The 16,162-nt window shown below is 45.1% G+C and overlaps 1 protein-coding gene across 1 annotated transcript in view; it reads left to right on the forward strand.

Moving 5' to 3' along the window:
* Positions 1-16,162, forward strand: part of cplane1 (ciliogenesis and planar polarity effector 1) — a 295,045-nt gene that overhangs the window by 177,908 nt on the left and 100,975 nt on the right. The window contains exons 26-29 of the mRNA XM_060847121.1: positions 3,618-3,760; positions 4,213-4,337; positions 11,774-11,928; positions 14,009-14,106. Coding sequence (XP_060703104.1) covers positions 3,618-3,760; positions 4,213-4,337; positions 11,774-11,928; positions 14,009-14,106 — 521 coding nt within the window. The remainder of the gene's footprint in view (positions 1-3,617; positions 3,761-4,212; positions 4,338-11,773; positions 11,929-14,008; positions 14,107-16,162) is intronic.

Below are 16,162 nucleotides of genomic sequence, written 5' to 3' on the forward strand. Positions count from 1 at the left end.
GACCTGCCTTCCTTTTGTAGCTGCAAATTGGATGGCCTCACATTTATCCACACTTATTCAGGGACATAGGTTTAACGTACAAGGGGGTAAGTTTAAAGAAGATGTGAGAGGCAAGTACTTTACACAGAGGCGAATAAATGCCTGGAATGCACTGTCAGACGAGCTATTGTAGGATCACAGACCATAGAATGCATCGAATCTGCTCCAACATGTGAGAAACACATTACTTTCAACCTAATCCTATTTACTGGTATTTAGCCCATCGCCTGGAATGTTATGACTTGCCAAGTGCTCATCCAGGAACTTTTTAAAGGATGTGAGGCAACTCGCTCCCCCTTCCAGGCAGCACTTTCCAGACGGTCACCACCCTCTGGGTAATAGCAGTTGTCCTCCCATCCCCCTCAGTTTGAAACCATACTCCCGTGTGACTGCCCCTTCAACCCAAGGGGACAGCTCCTCTGACCATACCCCTCATCATCTTATAGTGGTGGAGGACAATACAATAGTAACATTCAAGAGGCATCTTGACAGATGTATGAATAAGTAGGGAATAGTTGGATAAATATCGATCATGTAGAGGCAAAAATGTTTGAATTTAGAAAGGTAATATGTGTCAGCACAGTCTTGGTGGGCTGAAGGGCCTGTCTCTGTGCTGTACTAGTGTTTATACTTCGTCTGCCATACATTCCCCTCTCACTCAATGTCTGCAAGTCACACTGAAACATCTCTGCATCCTCCTCTCAGTTCACCCACCCACCCAGCTTTGTGTCATCTTATTACATCTAATTCCCTCATGTAAATCATTTATACGTATTGTGAATAATTTGGGTTCTAGCACTGATCCCTTTGATATCCTACTAGTCACCGTCTGCCACTTCGATAAATAAGAACAAAGAAAATGTATAGCCCAGGAACAGGCCCTTCGGCCCCTCCAAGCCCGAGCTGATCCAAATCTACTGTCTAAACCTGTCGCCCAATTCCTAACCATCTGTATCCCCCTGCTCCCCACCTACTCATGCATCTGCCCAGACGCATCTTAAGTGAATCTCCCGTGCCTGCCTCTACCACCTCTGCTGGCAACGTGTACCAGACACCCCCCACCCTCTGTGTGAGGTACTTACCGTGTGTATCCCCCTTAAACTTTTCACCTCTCACCTTGAAAGCGTGACCTCTCGTTATTGAATCCCTCAGCCTGGGAAAAAGCTTGTCTCTACCCACCCTGTCTATACCCTTCATGATTTTGTAAACCTCAATCAGGTCCCCCCTCAATCTCCTTTTTTCTAATGAAATCAGTCCTAACCTACTCACCCTCTCTTCAGAGCTAGCACCTTCCATACCAGGCAACATCCTCGTAAACCTCCTCTGCACCCTCTCCAAAGCGTCCACATCCTTTTGGTAATGTGGCGACCAGAACTGTACACAGTATTCTAAATGCGGCCAAACCAATGTCCTGTACAATTTTAACATGACCTGCCAGCTCTTATACTCAATACCCCCGTCCAATGAAGGCAAGCATACTATATGCCTTCTTGACCACTCTATCCACCTGTGCAGCAACCTTCAGGGTACAATGGACCTGCACTCCCAGATCTCTCTGTCCATTAACTTTTCCCAAGGCTCTTCCGTTCATTGTATAATTCGCTCTAGAATTAGTCTTGCCTAAATGTATCACCTCACATTTGTCTGGATTGAACTCCATCTGCCACTTCTCCGCCCCCTCTCCAGTCTGTCTATATCCTCCTGTATTCTCTGACAGTCCCTTATGCTTTCTGCTACTCCACCAATCTTCGTGTCATCTGCAAACTTGCTGATCATACCAACAGTGCTCCCTTCCAGATCATTTATGTATATCACAAACAACACTGACCCCTGTGGAACACCACTGGTCACCTTTCTCCATTTCGAGAAACTCCCTTCAACTACTACTCTCTGTCTCCTGTTGCTCAACCAGTTCTTTATCCACCTGCTAGAACACCCTGCACACCATGTGACTTCACTTTCTCTATTAGTTTACCATGGGGGACCTTATCAAACACCTTACTGAAGTCCATGTATATGACATCAACAGGCCTTCCTTCATCTAGCACCTTGGTCACTTCCTCAAAGAACTCTATTAAGTTGGTAAGGCATGATCTCCCCCGCACAATACCATGTTGCCTATTATTGATTAGCCCACTCTTTTCCAAATATAAATAGATTTTATCCCTCAGCACCTTCTCCAGCAACTTTCCCACCACTGACATCAGGCTCACTGGTCTGTAGTTATCTGGAGTATCCCTACTGCCCTTCTTGTACAGGGGGACAACATAAGCAACCCTCCAGTCCTCTGGCACTTCACATGTGTTTCAGGATGCTACAAAGATATCTGTCAGGACTCCAGCTATTTCCTCTCTTGCCTCCATCAGCAACCTGGGATAGATCCCTTCTGGTCCTGGGGCTTTGTCCACCTTAATATCCTTTAACCTACCCAACAAATCTTCCCTCCTTATGTCAATGTGATTCAGAATAATCAAACTTCTATCTCTAATCTCAACATTCATCATGTTCCTCTCCTCAGTGAACACTGATGCAAAGTAATCATTGAGAATCTCAGCCATTTTCTCAGGTTCGACACACAGCCTTCCTTTCTTACCCTTTGGTGGATCAACCCTTTCTCTTGCTTCTTATATATTTGGGATTCTCCTTAATTCTGCTTGCTAAAGTTATTTCATGACCCCTTTTAGCCCACTTGATTCCTCATTTAAGATTGTTCCCACTCTCCTGATATTCCTCCAAGGCCCATTCTGTTTTTAACTGCCTGGATCTTATGTACGCTTCCCTTTTCCTCTTGGCTAGTCACACGATTTCTCCTGTCATCCACGGTTCACAAATCATGTCTTTCCTACCCCTTGCACTATCTTTGATCTATCTTTGAAAGCCTCCCACATCTCAAGTGTGGACTTCCCTTCAAATAGCTGTGTCCAACCCCACATTTCCCAGCTCCTGCCTAATTTTGATATAATTGGTCTTGGTCCCTTAGGATCACTCTCATCTTTGTCTAAGAGTATTCTAAAACTTAAAGAATTGTGGTCAGTGTTCCCAAAGAAATCCCCCACTGCAGCTTTTACCACCTGGCCTGGCTCATTCCCCAACACCAGGTCCAATATGGCCCCTTCCTTCGTCACGCTATTGACACAAATGTCTGTTTGTTTCTACTGTTTGTATCCTGTTTACCAACCAGTTCTCTATCCACATCAGTACACTATCCCCAATCCCATTCTCTTGAATATTAAACACTAACATCTTAGATCTGACCTTATCAAAAGCCTTCTGAAATTCCTAGTAAACTACTTCTAGTGGAATGCACAACAACACTTTTCACTGAATCTTGGTACATGTGAAAACAATAAATCATACTCAAACTCATTAATTCTACCAATTACATCTTCAAATAATTTCCCTTTGATAGATCCATGCTGATTCTGTCTGATCCTGTCACTGTTTGCCAAGTGCTCTGCTATTTAACCTTTTGTACTGGGCTCTGGAAGTTCCCACATTGCTATTAGTGTGAGCTTGCTGGGCACAAATGGCCGTCTCATTTCTTACATTTCAGTATTTCAAAAATGTTTTGTTTACAGAATGTGGAGAGCCAGTTGATGGAGCAGCCCAGACTGAAGCTAGACAGAGAAACCAGCGTGGACACAGGCTACCCAGCATCTCTGGGGACTCCGGTCAGAGGCTTGGAGGCTGATCTGAAAGAACATATTGGACCTGTTGTACAGTAAGTCTAAATGTTTGTCATGTACATTGTAGAACTGCTGAGCTAACAAGCATCCACACTACCCTGTGGAAGTCAGGCCAAAGACGAGTACAGTGGTGATTAAGTCTCTGGACAGTTATATTGTGCCTTACTTTTGTCCCATCGAGAGTTATGTGATATTATAAATGGGAGAAATGTAACATGGAGGAACTTGGAGCTGTTTGTGTTGAAGAACACTAATAGTGGAGGAGTTCTCGCTGAGGCTTATCCTATTCTCGAGTTCCTGCTTGAGTATTTGCTGTGGGATGGATGAATAAGGTGAAAAATCCTGCTTGTTCCTTGGGCTCAAGCTGGGTATAAGTCACAGGTGAGATACTGAAGTGGTTGTGTTCCCTGAATTAGTGACTCAGTACCACACTGAGAAAGGTTCAGTCCGATCGGTGTTGCTTAAACCTGTGCTGTGTCACTGATAGGTCAGGACAAGATCTCAGTCACTCCAACCAGAGTCACCAGCAGGAACTGACTTCGGACTCTGACAGTGGAACAGAGGAGGATGTTCTGGACAGAGGAGATCAGGAGAACGGCATTCTCAACCACGGTGGGTGTGTCTCAGTGTCAGTGTGTGTGTGCCCGTCAGTGAACTGCGACAGACAGCTTCCATCTGCTCTTCGTTCATGTCTATGAGCCCTCCTCAAGAGTGTGAGTGAGCCCTCCTGCTCTCCCCCTTGAGGGTATGGTTGAGCCTTACTGCACTCTCTGGAAGCACAGAATTGTTATGTTGCAGGAAGAGGCCATTCGGCCCATCATGGTTGCACGGGTTCAATAGTGTAATGCCAATCTCCTGCCTTCTCCCTGTATCCCTGCTCACTGTTTCTATCCTAATAACCGTCCAGTCCCCTCTTGAGCGCCTCAGTTGAACCTGCCCCCACCATATTTCCAGGCGGTTCATTCCAGACCCTAATGACTCACTGCTCACATCCACCTTGCTTCATTTGTGGATCACTCTTAATCTGTGCCGTCTCATTCTTGTTCCTTTTCCGAGTGGAATCAGCTTCTCCCGATCTGCTCTGTCCAATGCTGTCATGATGTTGAAAACCTCCATCAAATCTCCCTCTCAGCCTCCTCTCTCCAAGGGGAACAGTCCCAACTCCTTCAATCGATCCTCATCACTGAAGTTTCTCATTCCTGGGACCATTCCTGTAAACCACCCCCACACTCTCTCTGATACACCCACATCTTCCCTATAATGTGGCCCCCATAACTGTCCCCAATCCTCCAGCTTGGGTCAAACAGGGTCCTGTACAAGTTCCCCATCACCCCCTTGCTCTTGTACTCTATGTCCGTGTTAAAAATGATGTGGTGGTGCCGGTGTTGGATTGGGACAAAGTTGGAAGTCTTTATTTGAAAACACAAGCTTTTGGAGCATTGCTCCTTCATCAGCTAAAGTGAGAAAGAAGCACATAGGTCCAGAGTTTATAGGCAGAGAGATCCAAAGATCATACAATGTGGAGGGTTAACAGGCCAAATGATAAGTCTCTGCAGGTGACCAAGAGTGTTAGACGGTGTGAGTAAAGTGTCAACAGCTGAATAACAAGCGAAGGGATGACCTTGTACTCTGATTAAATGAGGCAGAGAGATAATTACAAAAAATTAAAAATAAGCTGCTACTGGAGACAAACCAAATGGCTGGAATAACATGTCAGGTATAAGAGTCACATGCTGAGGGTCTAACCAAAGTAACAAGTAACCCAAAACTGCACGAGCTCATTACGGTAGCGAGATTATAACAAGTTATCAAGCGATGGGGTTTGGTGTTGCGAGACATGAACCCAAGATCCCAGTTGAGGCTGTCTCCATGGGTACGGAACTTGGCTATCAGTTTCTACTCAGCAATTCTGTGTTGTTGTGTATCTCGAAGGTCGCCTTGGAAGCCGCTTACCCGAAGATTGGAGGCAGAATGTCCTTGCCAGCTGAAGACTTCCCCAACTGGGAGGGGACATTCCTGCCTGGCAATTGTTGTGCGGTGTCCATTCATCCGTTGTTGTAACGTCTGCTTGGTATTGCCATGATGCCATCCCTCGCAGTGTATGAGATAGACAGCATTGGTTGAGTCGCATGAGTACCTGCCATGAACGTGAAGGGTGGTGTTCCCACGTGTGATGGGAATGTCCATTCTTGGTCACCTACAGAGACCTATTATCCGGTCTGTCAACACTCCTCTTTGTGTGGTCTTTTGCTCTCTCTGCTTGTTGATCACTCTGCCTATAAACGCCTGTGTGTTTCTCTCTCACTTCAACTGATGAAGGGACAACACTCCGAAAGCTTGTGATTTCAAATAAATCTGTTGGACTATAACCTAGTGTTGTCTGACTTCTGAATCTATTAATAAAACTTCGGACACTTGGAATATTGTGTTCAGTTCAGGTCTCCTCATTATAGGAAGGATGTGGAAGCTTTAGAGAGGGTGCAGAGGGGATTTCCCAGGATGCTGCCTGGACTGGAGGGTGTCTTATGAAGAAAGGTTGAGGGAGCTAGGGTTTTCTCATTGGAGTGAAGAAGGATGAGAGGTGACTTGATAGAGCTGTACAAGATGATGAGAGGCATAGATAAAGTAGATAGACAGAGACTTTTTCCCCAGGGCAAAGATTGCTATCATGCGGGGCCATCATTTTAAGGTACTTGGAGGAAGGTTTAGGGGAGATGTCAGAGGTAGGTTATTTTCCTCAGAGTGGTCGATGCTGGAATGCACTGCCAGCAGTGGTTGTAAAATTAGATACATTCAGGACAGTTAAGTGACTCTTGGATAGGTACATGGAGGATAGTACAATGAGGGGTATGTAGGTTAGTCTGATCTTAGAGTAGGATAAAAGGTCAGCACTACATTGAAGGCTGGAGGGCTTGTACTGTGCTATGTCTATGTTCTAGGACACTGTGTGCTTTATTCCCTGCTGTCTCCATCTGTCCTGCCCCCTTCAATGATCTGTGCACATACACACCAGCTCCCCCTGCTCAATGTTCTTCCAACCAAAGAGCATCACCTCACACTTCTCTGCATTACCCTCATCAAGTCTCTCTGTTATCTCTTCAAAAACCTCCAACAGGTTCATTAAAAACAATTTCCCCTCTGGAGATCCATACTGACTCTTCCCAATTATCCCCACCTTTTCCATGTGACTACTGATTCTCTCCTGAATAATTTTTTTAGATTAGATTAGATTACTTACAGTGTGGAAACAGGCCCTTCAGCCCAACAAGTCCACACCGACCCGCCGAAGCGCAACCCACCCATACCTCTACATTTACCCCTTTACCTAACACTACGGGCAATTTAGCACGGCCAATTCACCTGACCCGCACATCTTTGGACTGTGGGAGGAAACCGGAGCACCCGGAGGAAACCCACGCAGACACAGGGAGAACGTGCAAACTCCACACAGTCTGTCGCCTGAGTTGGGAATTGAACCCGGGTCTCAGGCGCTGTGAGGCAGCAGTGCTAACCACTGTGCCGCCCACTAAGTTGTGTTTCCTCACCATTCCTCACTCACTGGTTTGTAATTGCTGGGATTATCTTTGCAACCTTCCTTGAACCAGGAGGTAATGTTTGCAGTTCTTCCATTTCTGGCACCTTCCCTAAGCCCAATGAAGATTGAAAGATTGTGGCCATTGTCCCTATAATTTTAATGTCACTTCCTTCATAATTCCTAGTTCCATTTCCTCTGATCCTCATGCCTTGTCAAGTTTAAGTGCCAACAATTCAAGTCTTCTTCCTTATTGATTAGGATGCCTTTTTGTAACCGAGTTACTCTCCTGTCATGGTGGCCTGGGCAGCAGACTCCTGTTGTGTAAAGCTAAATGTAAACTATTAATTTACCACTTCCCCTGTGCCCCTTCCTCCACACGGAAATCCCATCTTCAGTCTCTAATAAAACTGACTCCTTCTTTAACCACTCTCTGACTGTTTGTTTAATTTTTGTTGTTGCCATGGTAGTATGTCCCAGAGCACCATAGGGCTGCTGTCTCATTAGAGAGGGGGGAGTGGTGGGTCACCACACCAGGTAAGGGGCAGGGTTGAGAAGGTGACCTTCAAGGTGATCTCGTCAGTTTATATATCTCTTGGAGACTTTGGGGCTCCCTTTGTTTGCTGCTGGTCTTGTCTCATGGTTGCTGTTTCTTTCTCCCTCTGAAACCCTCAGCATTCCTGTTAATCCTCAACTGTATTTTCTGTTTGACACCTGTCATAAGTGCAGTTTTCCTTTCTCGTGTTAACCTCTACCTCCTTGATAACCCAGGATGCTCTGATCTCTTTGTCCCACCTTTCTGTATGAGGGAATGTACCTTGACTGTAGGTGGACTATCTGCTCTTCAAAGGTGGATCATTGTTCAGTTCCTGTCTTTCCCAGCACCCTCTTATTCTAGTCAATCCTGCTCAATTCTATTCTTGCCTCATTGGATTGTTGCATATCATTCACCAACATCCTAAACCTTATGATACAATGATCACTGTCTCCTAATGTTCTCCAATGGACATGTGATCCATTTGGCCCACTTCATTTCCAAGGACCAACTCCAACAATACTCCCTTCCATATTGGACGGGACACAGAAACTCTCCTAAACACAATCCAGAAGACTTGACCCTCACTGCTCCATACACTACCCAGTGTCCCATTGAAGATGGAGTGAACCTTCCTCCTGCCTTCCCCCGAGGGTGGGAGTGAGCCCTCACCGACCTCAGGAAGCAGTGTGGGGGACCACCCCCCTGTCTGTATCAATGGTGCAGTGGTTGAGGGCTTCGAGTTCCAAGGAGTGAATATCGCCAGTGATCTGTCCTGGTCCATCCACGTCGACATTGTAGTCAAGAAAGCACACCAACATCTCTACTTTCTCAGACGTTTGGCATATTCACAGTGACTCTTACCAATTTTTATAAGTGTGTCCCATCAGGATGCAGCAAAGCTTGGCATGGCAGCTGCTGTGCCCAAAACTGCAAGAAACTGCAGAGAGTTGTGAACGCAGCCCAGTCCACCATTTAAGCTAGCCTTCCATCCACTGACTCCATTTACACTTCCCACTGCCTCAGGAAAGCAGCCAACATCATCAAAGACCCGTCCCACCCTCTCTTCCACCGTACTCTGTTGAGCAAAAGATACAATGGTTTGAAAACACGTATCAACAGATTCGTGAATGGTTTGTTCCCTGCTATTATCATACGTATGTTATATATTAGAGTTGATCTTTCTCTGTAACTATAACACTGCTTTCTGCATTCTCTTCTATTACCCTGATATACTTTTGTAAGGTTTGATTTGTCTGGATAGCAGACATCTTGTTATGTATGACAATAATAAATCAAACCAAATCAATCTTCCCGTCTCCCCTTGAGGGTGGGAGTGAGCCCATCTCCTATCCCATGCCTGTAATGAGCGTCTGTGATCCTGTCAGCACCACACTTCCTACTTGGCTATTTTGTCTGTCTTTATGAAATATAGAGCTTGCTGAAAACTTTATTTCCCAACCCTGATCAGATGAAGATAGCTATTAAGAAGAAAAATATAGACATCTGAACTCCTACAACCCCACCTTCCATACCCACAACCACGTGCATCTAGAAGGACAAGAGCAGCAGGTACATGGGAACACCACCCCCTGCAAGTTCCCCTCCAAGCCCCTCCCCATTCTGACTTGGAAATATATCGCCGTTCCTTCAGTGTCTCTGGGTCAGAATTCCGGAATTCCCTCCCTCAGGGCATTGTGGGTCACCCTACAGCACATGGACTGCAGCGGGTCAGGAAGGCAGCTCACCCCCACCCTCTCAAGGGGCAACTAGGGACGGGTGATAAACACTAGCCAGCCAGCGACTGTCACACTCCGCAAATGAATAAATAAACAAAATAAAATCCTTCTTTATTATAACCAACTGATTCTTTAACAAGTGACAAAGCAATATTTTTAATTTCTGACATGCAAACGTAAACTGTACCCTGTTGATATCCAGAAATACACACTTATTCACAAAAAGCATGAAGAGGATGTCCAAGACATGACAATCTATTTTTCAGGAATATTGTGGGTGGAAAATGTATACAAAAAGGAACAAAGTCTGTGGATCAATAGTCCAAGTTTAAGCAGGTGGATTGAGGTGACTTTTATGCAGTTCTTTTGACAATTGATGATGATAGAACGTTGTCACCTGCAGCAATCCTCACTTTGGTAGCTGGTCATTTGGACCTAGGTCTTGGTTTGAATTTAACAGTTCTTTTCTTTGCAGAGTTTTGTGTGTTATTTCTTTTTCGCTCACAGAGTGAGAGAGATGGGGATCTGGCTGTTGGCACTGTGAGATCCCAACCTCTCTCTCTCTCTCTCTCTCTATTTTGTGACAAACTGCTATTTAAAACCAATCCAATTGCTGTTGCTGGGCAATCCCTTTTTTGTCCCAAAGACACCTGGTACCAGCCTTTGTCTCTCAGAAGAATAAAAGTCCAGATTCATTTGTAGGAAAGGTTTTGGAAAGGATTATAAGAGATTAAATTTATAATCATCCAGCAAGCAACAACTTGATTTCAGATAGTCAACATGGTTTCGTCAAGGGCAGGTCATGGCTCACAAACCTCATTGTGTTTTTTGAGAAGGTGAGCAAGCGTGTGGATGAGGGTAGGGCAGTTGACATGGTATACATGGACTTCAGTAAAGCCTTTGATAAGGTTCCACATGGTAGGCTGTTGGAGAAAATGCAGAGGCATGGAGTTGAGGGTGGTTTAGCAGTTTGGATGAGAAACTGGAAGGAGGCAGCGAGTGGTGGTTGATGGAAAATATTCATCCTGGAGTCCAATTACTAGTGCTGTGCCACAAGGATCTGTTTTGGGACCACTGCTGTTTGTCATTTTTATAAATGACTTGGACGCAGAAAATAGGTGGATGGGTTAGTAAGTTTGCAGATGACACTAAAGTCAGTGGAGTAGTGGACAGTGTGGAAGAATGTTATAGGTTGCAGGGGGACTTGGATAAACTGCAGAATTGGGCTGAGAGGTGGCAAGTGGAGTTCAATGCAGCTAAATGTGAGGTGATTCAGTTTGGGAAGAATAACAGGAAGGCAGGGTACCGGGTCAATGGAAAGATTCTTGGTAGTGTGGATGCGCAGAGGGATCTTGGAGTCCATGTACATAGATCCCTGAAAGTTGCCACCCAGGTGGATAGTGCTGTTAAGAAGGCATACAGTGGGTTGGGTTTCGTTGGTATAGGGATTGAGTTCCGGAGCCGCAATATCATGCTGCAACTGGCCACACTTGGAATATTGTATACAGTTCTGGTCCCCATATTTCGGGAAGGATGTGGAAGCATTGGAAAAGGTGCAGAGGAGATTTACCAGGATGTTGCCTGGTCTGGAGGGAAGGTCTTCTGAAGAAAGGCTGAGAGACTTAGGTCTGTTCTCATTGGAGAGAAAAAAGCTAAGAGAGGATTTGATAGAGACATACAAGATTATCAGAGGATTAGATAGGGTAGACAGTGAGAGTCTTTTTCCTAGGATGATAGTGTTGGCTTGTACGAGGTGGGGTATAACTACAAATTGAGGGGTGATAGATTTAAGACAGATGTCAGAGGCAGGTTCTTTACTCCGAGAGTGGTAAGGGTGTGGAATGCCCTACCTGCTAATGTAGTTAACTCAGCCACATTAGGGAGATTTAAACAATCCTAAGATAAGCACATGGATGAGGATGGGATCGTGTAGGGGGGGGCGAGCTGAGAATAGTTCACAGGTCGGCGCAGCATCGAGGGCCGAAGGGCCTGTTCTGCGCTGGATTGTTCTGTGTAACCAGTGAGTGCTCCACCCAGTTCCACTTTTTGCTCAGTTTTATTAAAAAAAACACTAATATTGGAAGCTTCTGTTTTCCAGTTCATATTCCAAGCAAAATATTTGTAGTCCTTCCTGAGCTGATTGGGGGATTGAGAAATGAGGCCATGAAATGGAACTGGGTGCCAGCTGGCCCCATCAGGAATTTCTGGTGTGCACTAACTCGCCATCTTTATATTCCTCTAGGCAATCAATGTGAAGGGCTCACTCAGACACAGCTGAATGGATATGAGGAGGTGGGGGTGGAGGGCCGCGATGCTGATCAAAGAGCCTGCACTCCCTTCAGCCCCTATATATCGATCAGCATCAAGCCCAAGCCCAGAACTAGCACCAGAGACAAGGTAAATGTGGATGCAAAGGGTTTGAAGTAAAATGGCGGTGGTGCAGGGTGGTACTGTGGGGGTGGGGAAGATTAGAAAACCCAGCAAGTATTGGTCAGTAGAGCTACATATGTGGTTGGGAAACTGTAAGTGTTGCAGCAAAGATTTTGGCCAGTTCCTGTTCATAGCCAGCTTCCCATCCTCTTTCTTATGAAGAGTCCCTCTGGTATGTTTTATTCTTTTGTCAGTAAAGGGCACCATTAAAAATGCCAGCATTGATTGCCCTTCCCTGATTGCCCTCAGATGGTGGTAATATGGTGTATTCTTGAACCAATGTGGGTCTTCACTGGTCCATGTTATGTTTCACACCATGACGATAAAATATTGACTTGCTATTGTAATCATTGTCACTGGGCCACGTTATTATTACAGCGAACTTTCCAAATGTGCTCACCACCCTAACATTCACCCAGGGAACTTTGTTCAACATTGCAAAAGCAAACATAATGTCTTACACCAGTCTCATTTTTACAATTAAAATAAAACTGTACCCAGTATTCCAAACTTCTGTGCCGGAGGAGTGGGTGGGTGAGGAGAAGTAGGTGAGAGAGAAGCTGCTGGTAGATTTTGATTTCATATGCAATTCAACATATACCCAGGTGTGAGTTTTATTGTATTCACTCGAGGGATGTGGGTGTCGCTGGCTGGGCCAATATTAATTGCCCTGTCCCTAGTTGCCCCTTGAGAGGGTGGGGGTGAGCTGCCTTCTTGAACCGCTGCAGTCCATGTGCTGTAAGGTGACCCACAATGCCCTGAGGGAGGGAATTCCAGGATTCTGACTCAGTGACACTGAAGGAACGGCGATATGTTTCCAAGTCAGGATGGTGAGGGGCTTGGAGGGGAAAATGCAGTGGATGGTGTTCCCGTGTATATGTTACCCTTATCACAGTTCCAAACAGGAATCTAAACTGAGAGGCTGGGGGAATTAGATTATAGATAGAATAACAAACACCTGGAACGTCGGAGGCTGAGGGGTGACCTTATAGAAGTTTATAAAATCATGAGGGGCATGGATAGGATAAATAGACAAGGTCTTTTCCCTGGGGTGGGGGAATCCAAAACTAGAGGGCATAGGTTTAGGGTGAGGGGGGAAAGATATAAAAGAGACCTGAGGGGCAACTTTTTCACGCAGAGGGTGGTACGTGTGTGGAATGAGCTGCCAGAGGAAGTGGTGGAGGCTGGTACAATTGCAACTTTTAAAAGGCATCTGGATGGGTATATGAATAGGAAGGGTTTGGAGGGATATGGGCCGGGTGCTGGCAGGTGGGACTAGATTGGGTTGGGATATCTGGTCGGCATGGACGGGTTGGACCGAAGAGTCTGTTTCCGTGCTGTACATCTCTATGACTCTATGACCTGAATAGAGTGAGTTACAGACTAGAATCTAATCGAGCGGTTCAGAGTGATTTATATATTGAGTAACAGATATCTGGGAGTGACTTACACATGGGAATCTTATCAAGGAGGTTCGGGCTGGTTTATATATAGAATAACAAATATTGGGATTACAGACTGGAATCTAATCTAGGGGCTCAGAGTGGTTTATATATAGAATAAGAGATTCCCAGGAGTGAGGTACAGACTGGAATCTCATTGAGAGTTTTCAGCTGGTTTATAGAAGAAGAGATACCTAAGAGTGTGGTTTGGGCTGGGATCGAATGGAAGTCAGATACCCAGAGCAGAAATATGGATAAGGATTTGTCATATCATCATTTGTGAGTGAAATATGATGACCAAGAGCACACCCTTCAATAATGAACAAGCACTCTGCAATTGGAAATTGGTTTGAATTGGTGATGGAGTGTTGTGACCAGCCATCCTCTCTACTTGTAACTTCAGACTGGAATGCAGCGTTTAGTTCTAGAACATTCTATTGTTTTGGTGGACAGAGTCCTGAACTGAATCAACTGGTAAGTATGACCCATGGAGTAGCTTTGAGCACTTAGAGATACAGGGATAAAGCCTCACTGTTCAGATTGGTTTTAGATTTAATCATTTAGTTTCTCTCATGTTGAATTATAAAAGTGCTTTCTGATTTCAGATCGAGCACAGCTTGGGAATGGAGACTCCCCAGGAGCAGTCCAAGAGAAAACAACTTGGAGAACAGGAAGAGCAAGTGAAAGGAGAAGAAACTGTGAGGTATTGGTGCTGGTTTGGAAGGGCTGAGTTAACAGGCTGGTGATAGAGCAGTGGCCTCTGTATTCGACAGTGGGTGTGCTGAAAGGACACAGGAACTTTAATTCATAAAGGAAGCTTCCCTGAGATTGGTTCTGTTGGCCAACTCCAAACCTGTGAAGTTTCAAAAACAGAAATTGCTGGAAAATCTCAGCATGTCCGGCAGTACCTGTGGAGAGAAAGCAGAGTTAATGTTTCAGATCCAGAACCTTCAGGTCTTCTGAAGAAGGGTCACTGGACCCGAAACGTTAACTCTGCTTTTTTTTTCCACAGATACTGCCAGACCTGTTGAGTCTTTGCAGCAATTTCTGATTTCCAGTATTTGCAGTTCTTTGTTTTTCATTGTGAACTTTCTCCACACTATGTTTAAAGATATTTAATTCCAGGGAAATTTCACTCCTATTTCAACTCCATCTGTGCTTATTGATTCCTCTTCCTCCTCTTGGACAGAGGAGACAGTTTTATGATTCCAGAGTGAGCTCATTGGCATGAACATTTCACAATTCTGGTGACTTGAAGGTTCTCAGATCTAACAACTTGAAGACTTCATTACAAGCTTTTCTGATTTGGAATCTCCACTGACTGGAATCCATTTCTGCTGAGCTGACTGATTTCTCAGAACAGACTTGAGTCTTTCGTTCTAAAGTCAAAACAGGAAAAATGTCCTGATCTGTATACTCCGCCCGTATAAGTGTTAAATTTTGAGCATCACAGTGACCTGCTGGGCAGCTGAGTGATAATCCCAAGCCTTCTTCGAAATGATACACTTAGGTCACTGTCCAAATGATATTCTGACATTTAAAAGAGAATCTTCACAGGACTGACCAAACACCACTGCTGTAATGTAAACTCCAATTTCCAAAACTGATGGGAACATATTAGACGCTTACCAGACTTCTGTGGGTCTGAAAGAGCTTGGGAATTGCTGGATTAGTGGTGCTGGAAGAGCACAGCTGTTCAGGCAGCATCCGAAGGGCAGCGAAATCGACCGTTTCGGGCAAAAGCCCTTCATTGGGAATCATCCTGAAATAGGGCTTTTGCCTGAAACATCGATTTTCCTGCTCCTTGGATGCTGCCTGAACTGCTGTGCTCTTCCAGCAACACTGATCCAGAATCTGGTTTCCAGCATCTGCAGTCATTGTTTTTACCTTGGGAATTGCTGGACCAATTCAGCGTAGCAGCAATCAGTCTCTGTGAGGTGGAGAGAATGGAGAAATTGAGGATAAGGGGCCCGTATTCTCTCCACCTTAAAAACAGGAAAGGGGATTGATTCAGAAGTAAACAATTCTTGCAGGACCTGACAGGGTGGGTATAGAAAGGGTATTTCCCCAGCTGGGGATCTCAAACCGGAGGGTCACTCTCAGAGAATGGGAAGTGTCCGTTGGGACTGAGATGAAGACAATTTCTTCAGTCAGTGAGTGATGAATCTTTGGAGTTCTGTACCCCAAAGGGCAGAACTGCATGGGTCTGAGGAAACCCACACAGACACGGGGAGAACGTGCAAACTCCACACAGACAGTTGCCCGAGCCGGGAATCGAACCCGGGTCCGTGCCGCTGTGAAGCAGAAGTGCTAACCACTGAGCCACCGTGCGCCCCTCAAACCAGGATATTAAAACTAACTAGATTATGATCACAAACAAATTGCTGGAAAGCTCAGCAAGTTTGGCAGAATCTGTGGAGAGAAAGCAGACTTACTATTCTGAGTCCGGTAACTTACAGATCAAGGAGGTCATCTTTGTGTTGAACCCCAGCAGATAAGAGAGATATTGAGTGAATATTTTGCATCAATTTTTACTGTGGAGAAAGAAATGGAGTCCAGCAAATGCAAAGAAATAAACTTTGATACTTTAAAAACAGTTCACATTACAGAAAAGGAAGTTCAGGAGGTCTGGGAGAATATATAGGTGGGTAAATCTCTGGGACCTGATCTAATGTATCCCAGAGCATTGTGGGAAGTAAGGGAGGAAATTGTGAGACCACTTGCAGAAATATTGTTATCATCTATAATTACTGAGGGGG

This window comes from Hemiscyllium ocellatum, chromosome 2, assembly GCF_020745735.1.
Source record: "Hemiscyllium ocellatum isolate sHemOce1 chromosome 2, sHemOce1.pat.X.cur, whole genome shotgun sequence".
In the NCBI taxonomy this organism is placed as follows: domain Eukaryota; kingdom Metazoa; phylum Chordata; class Chondrichthyes; order Orectolobiformes; family Hemiscylliidae; genus Hemiscyllium; species Hemiscyllium ocellatum.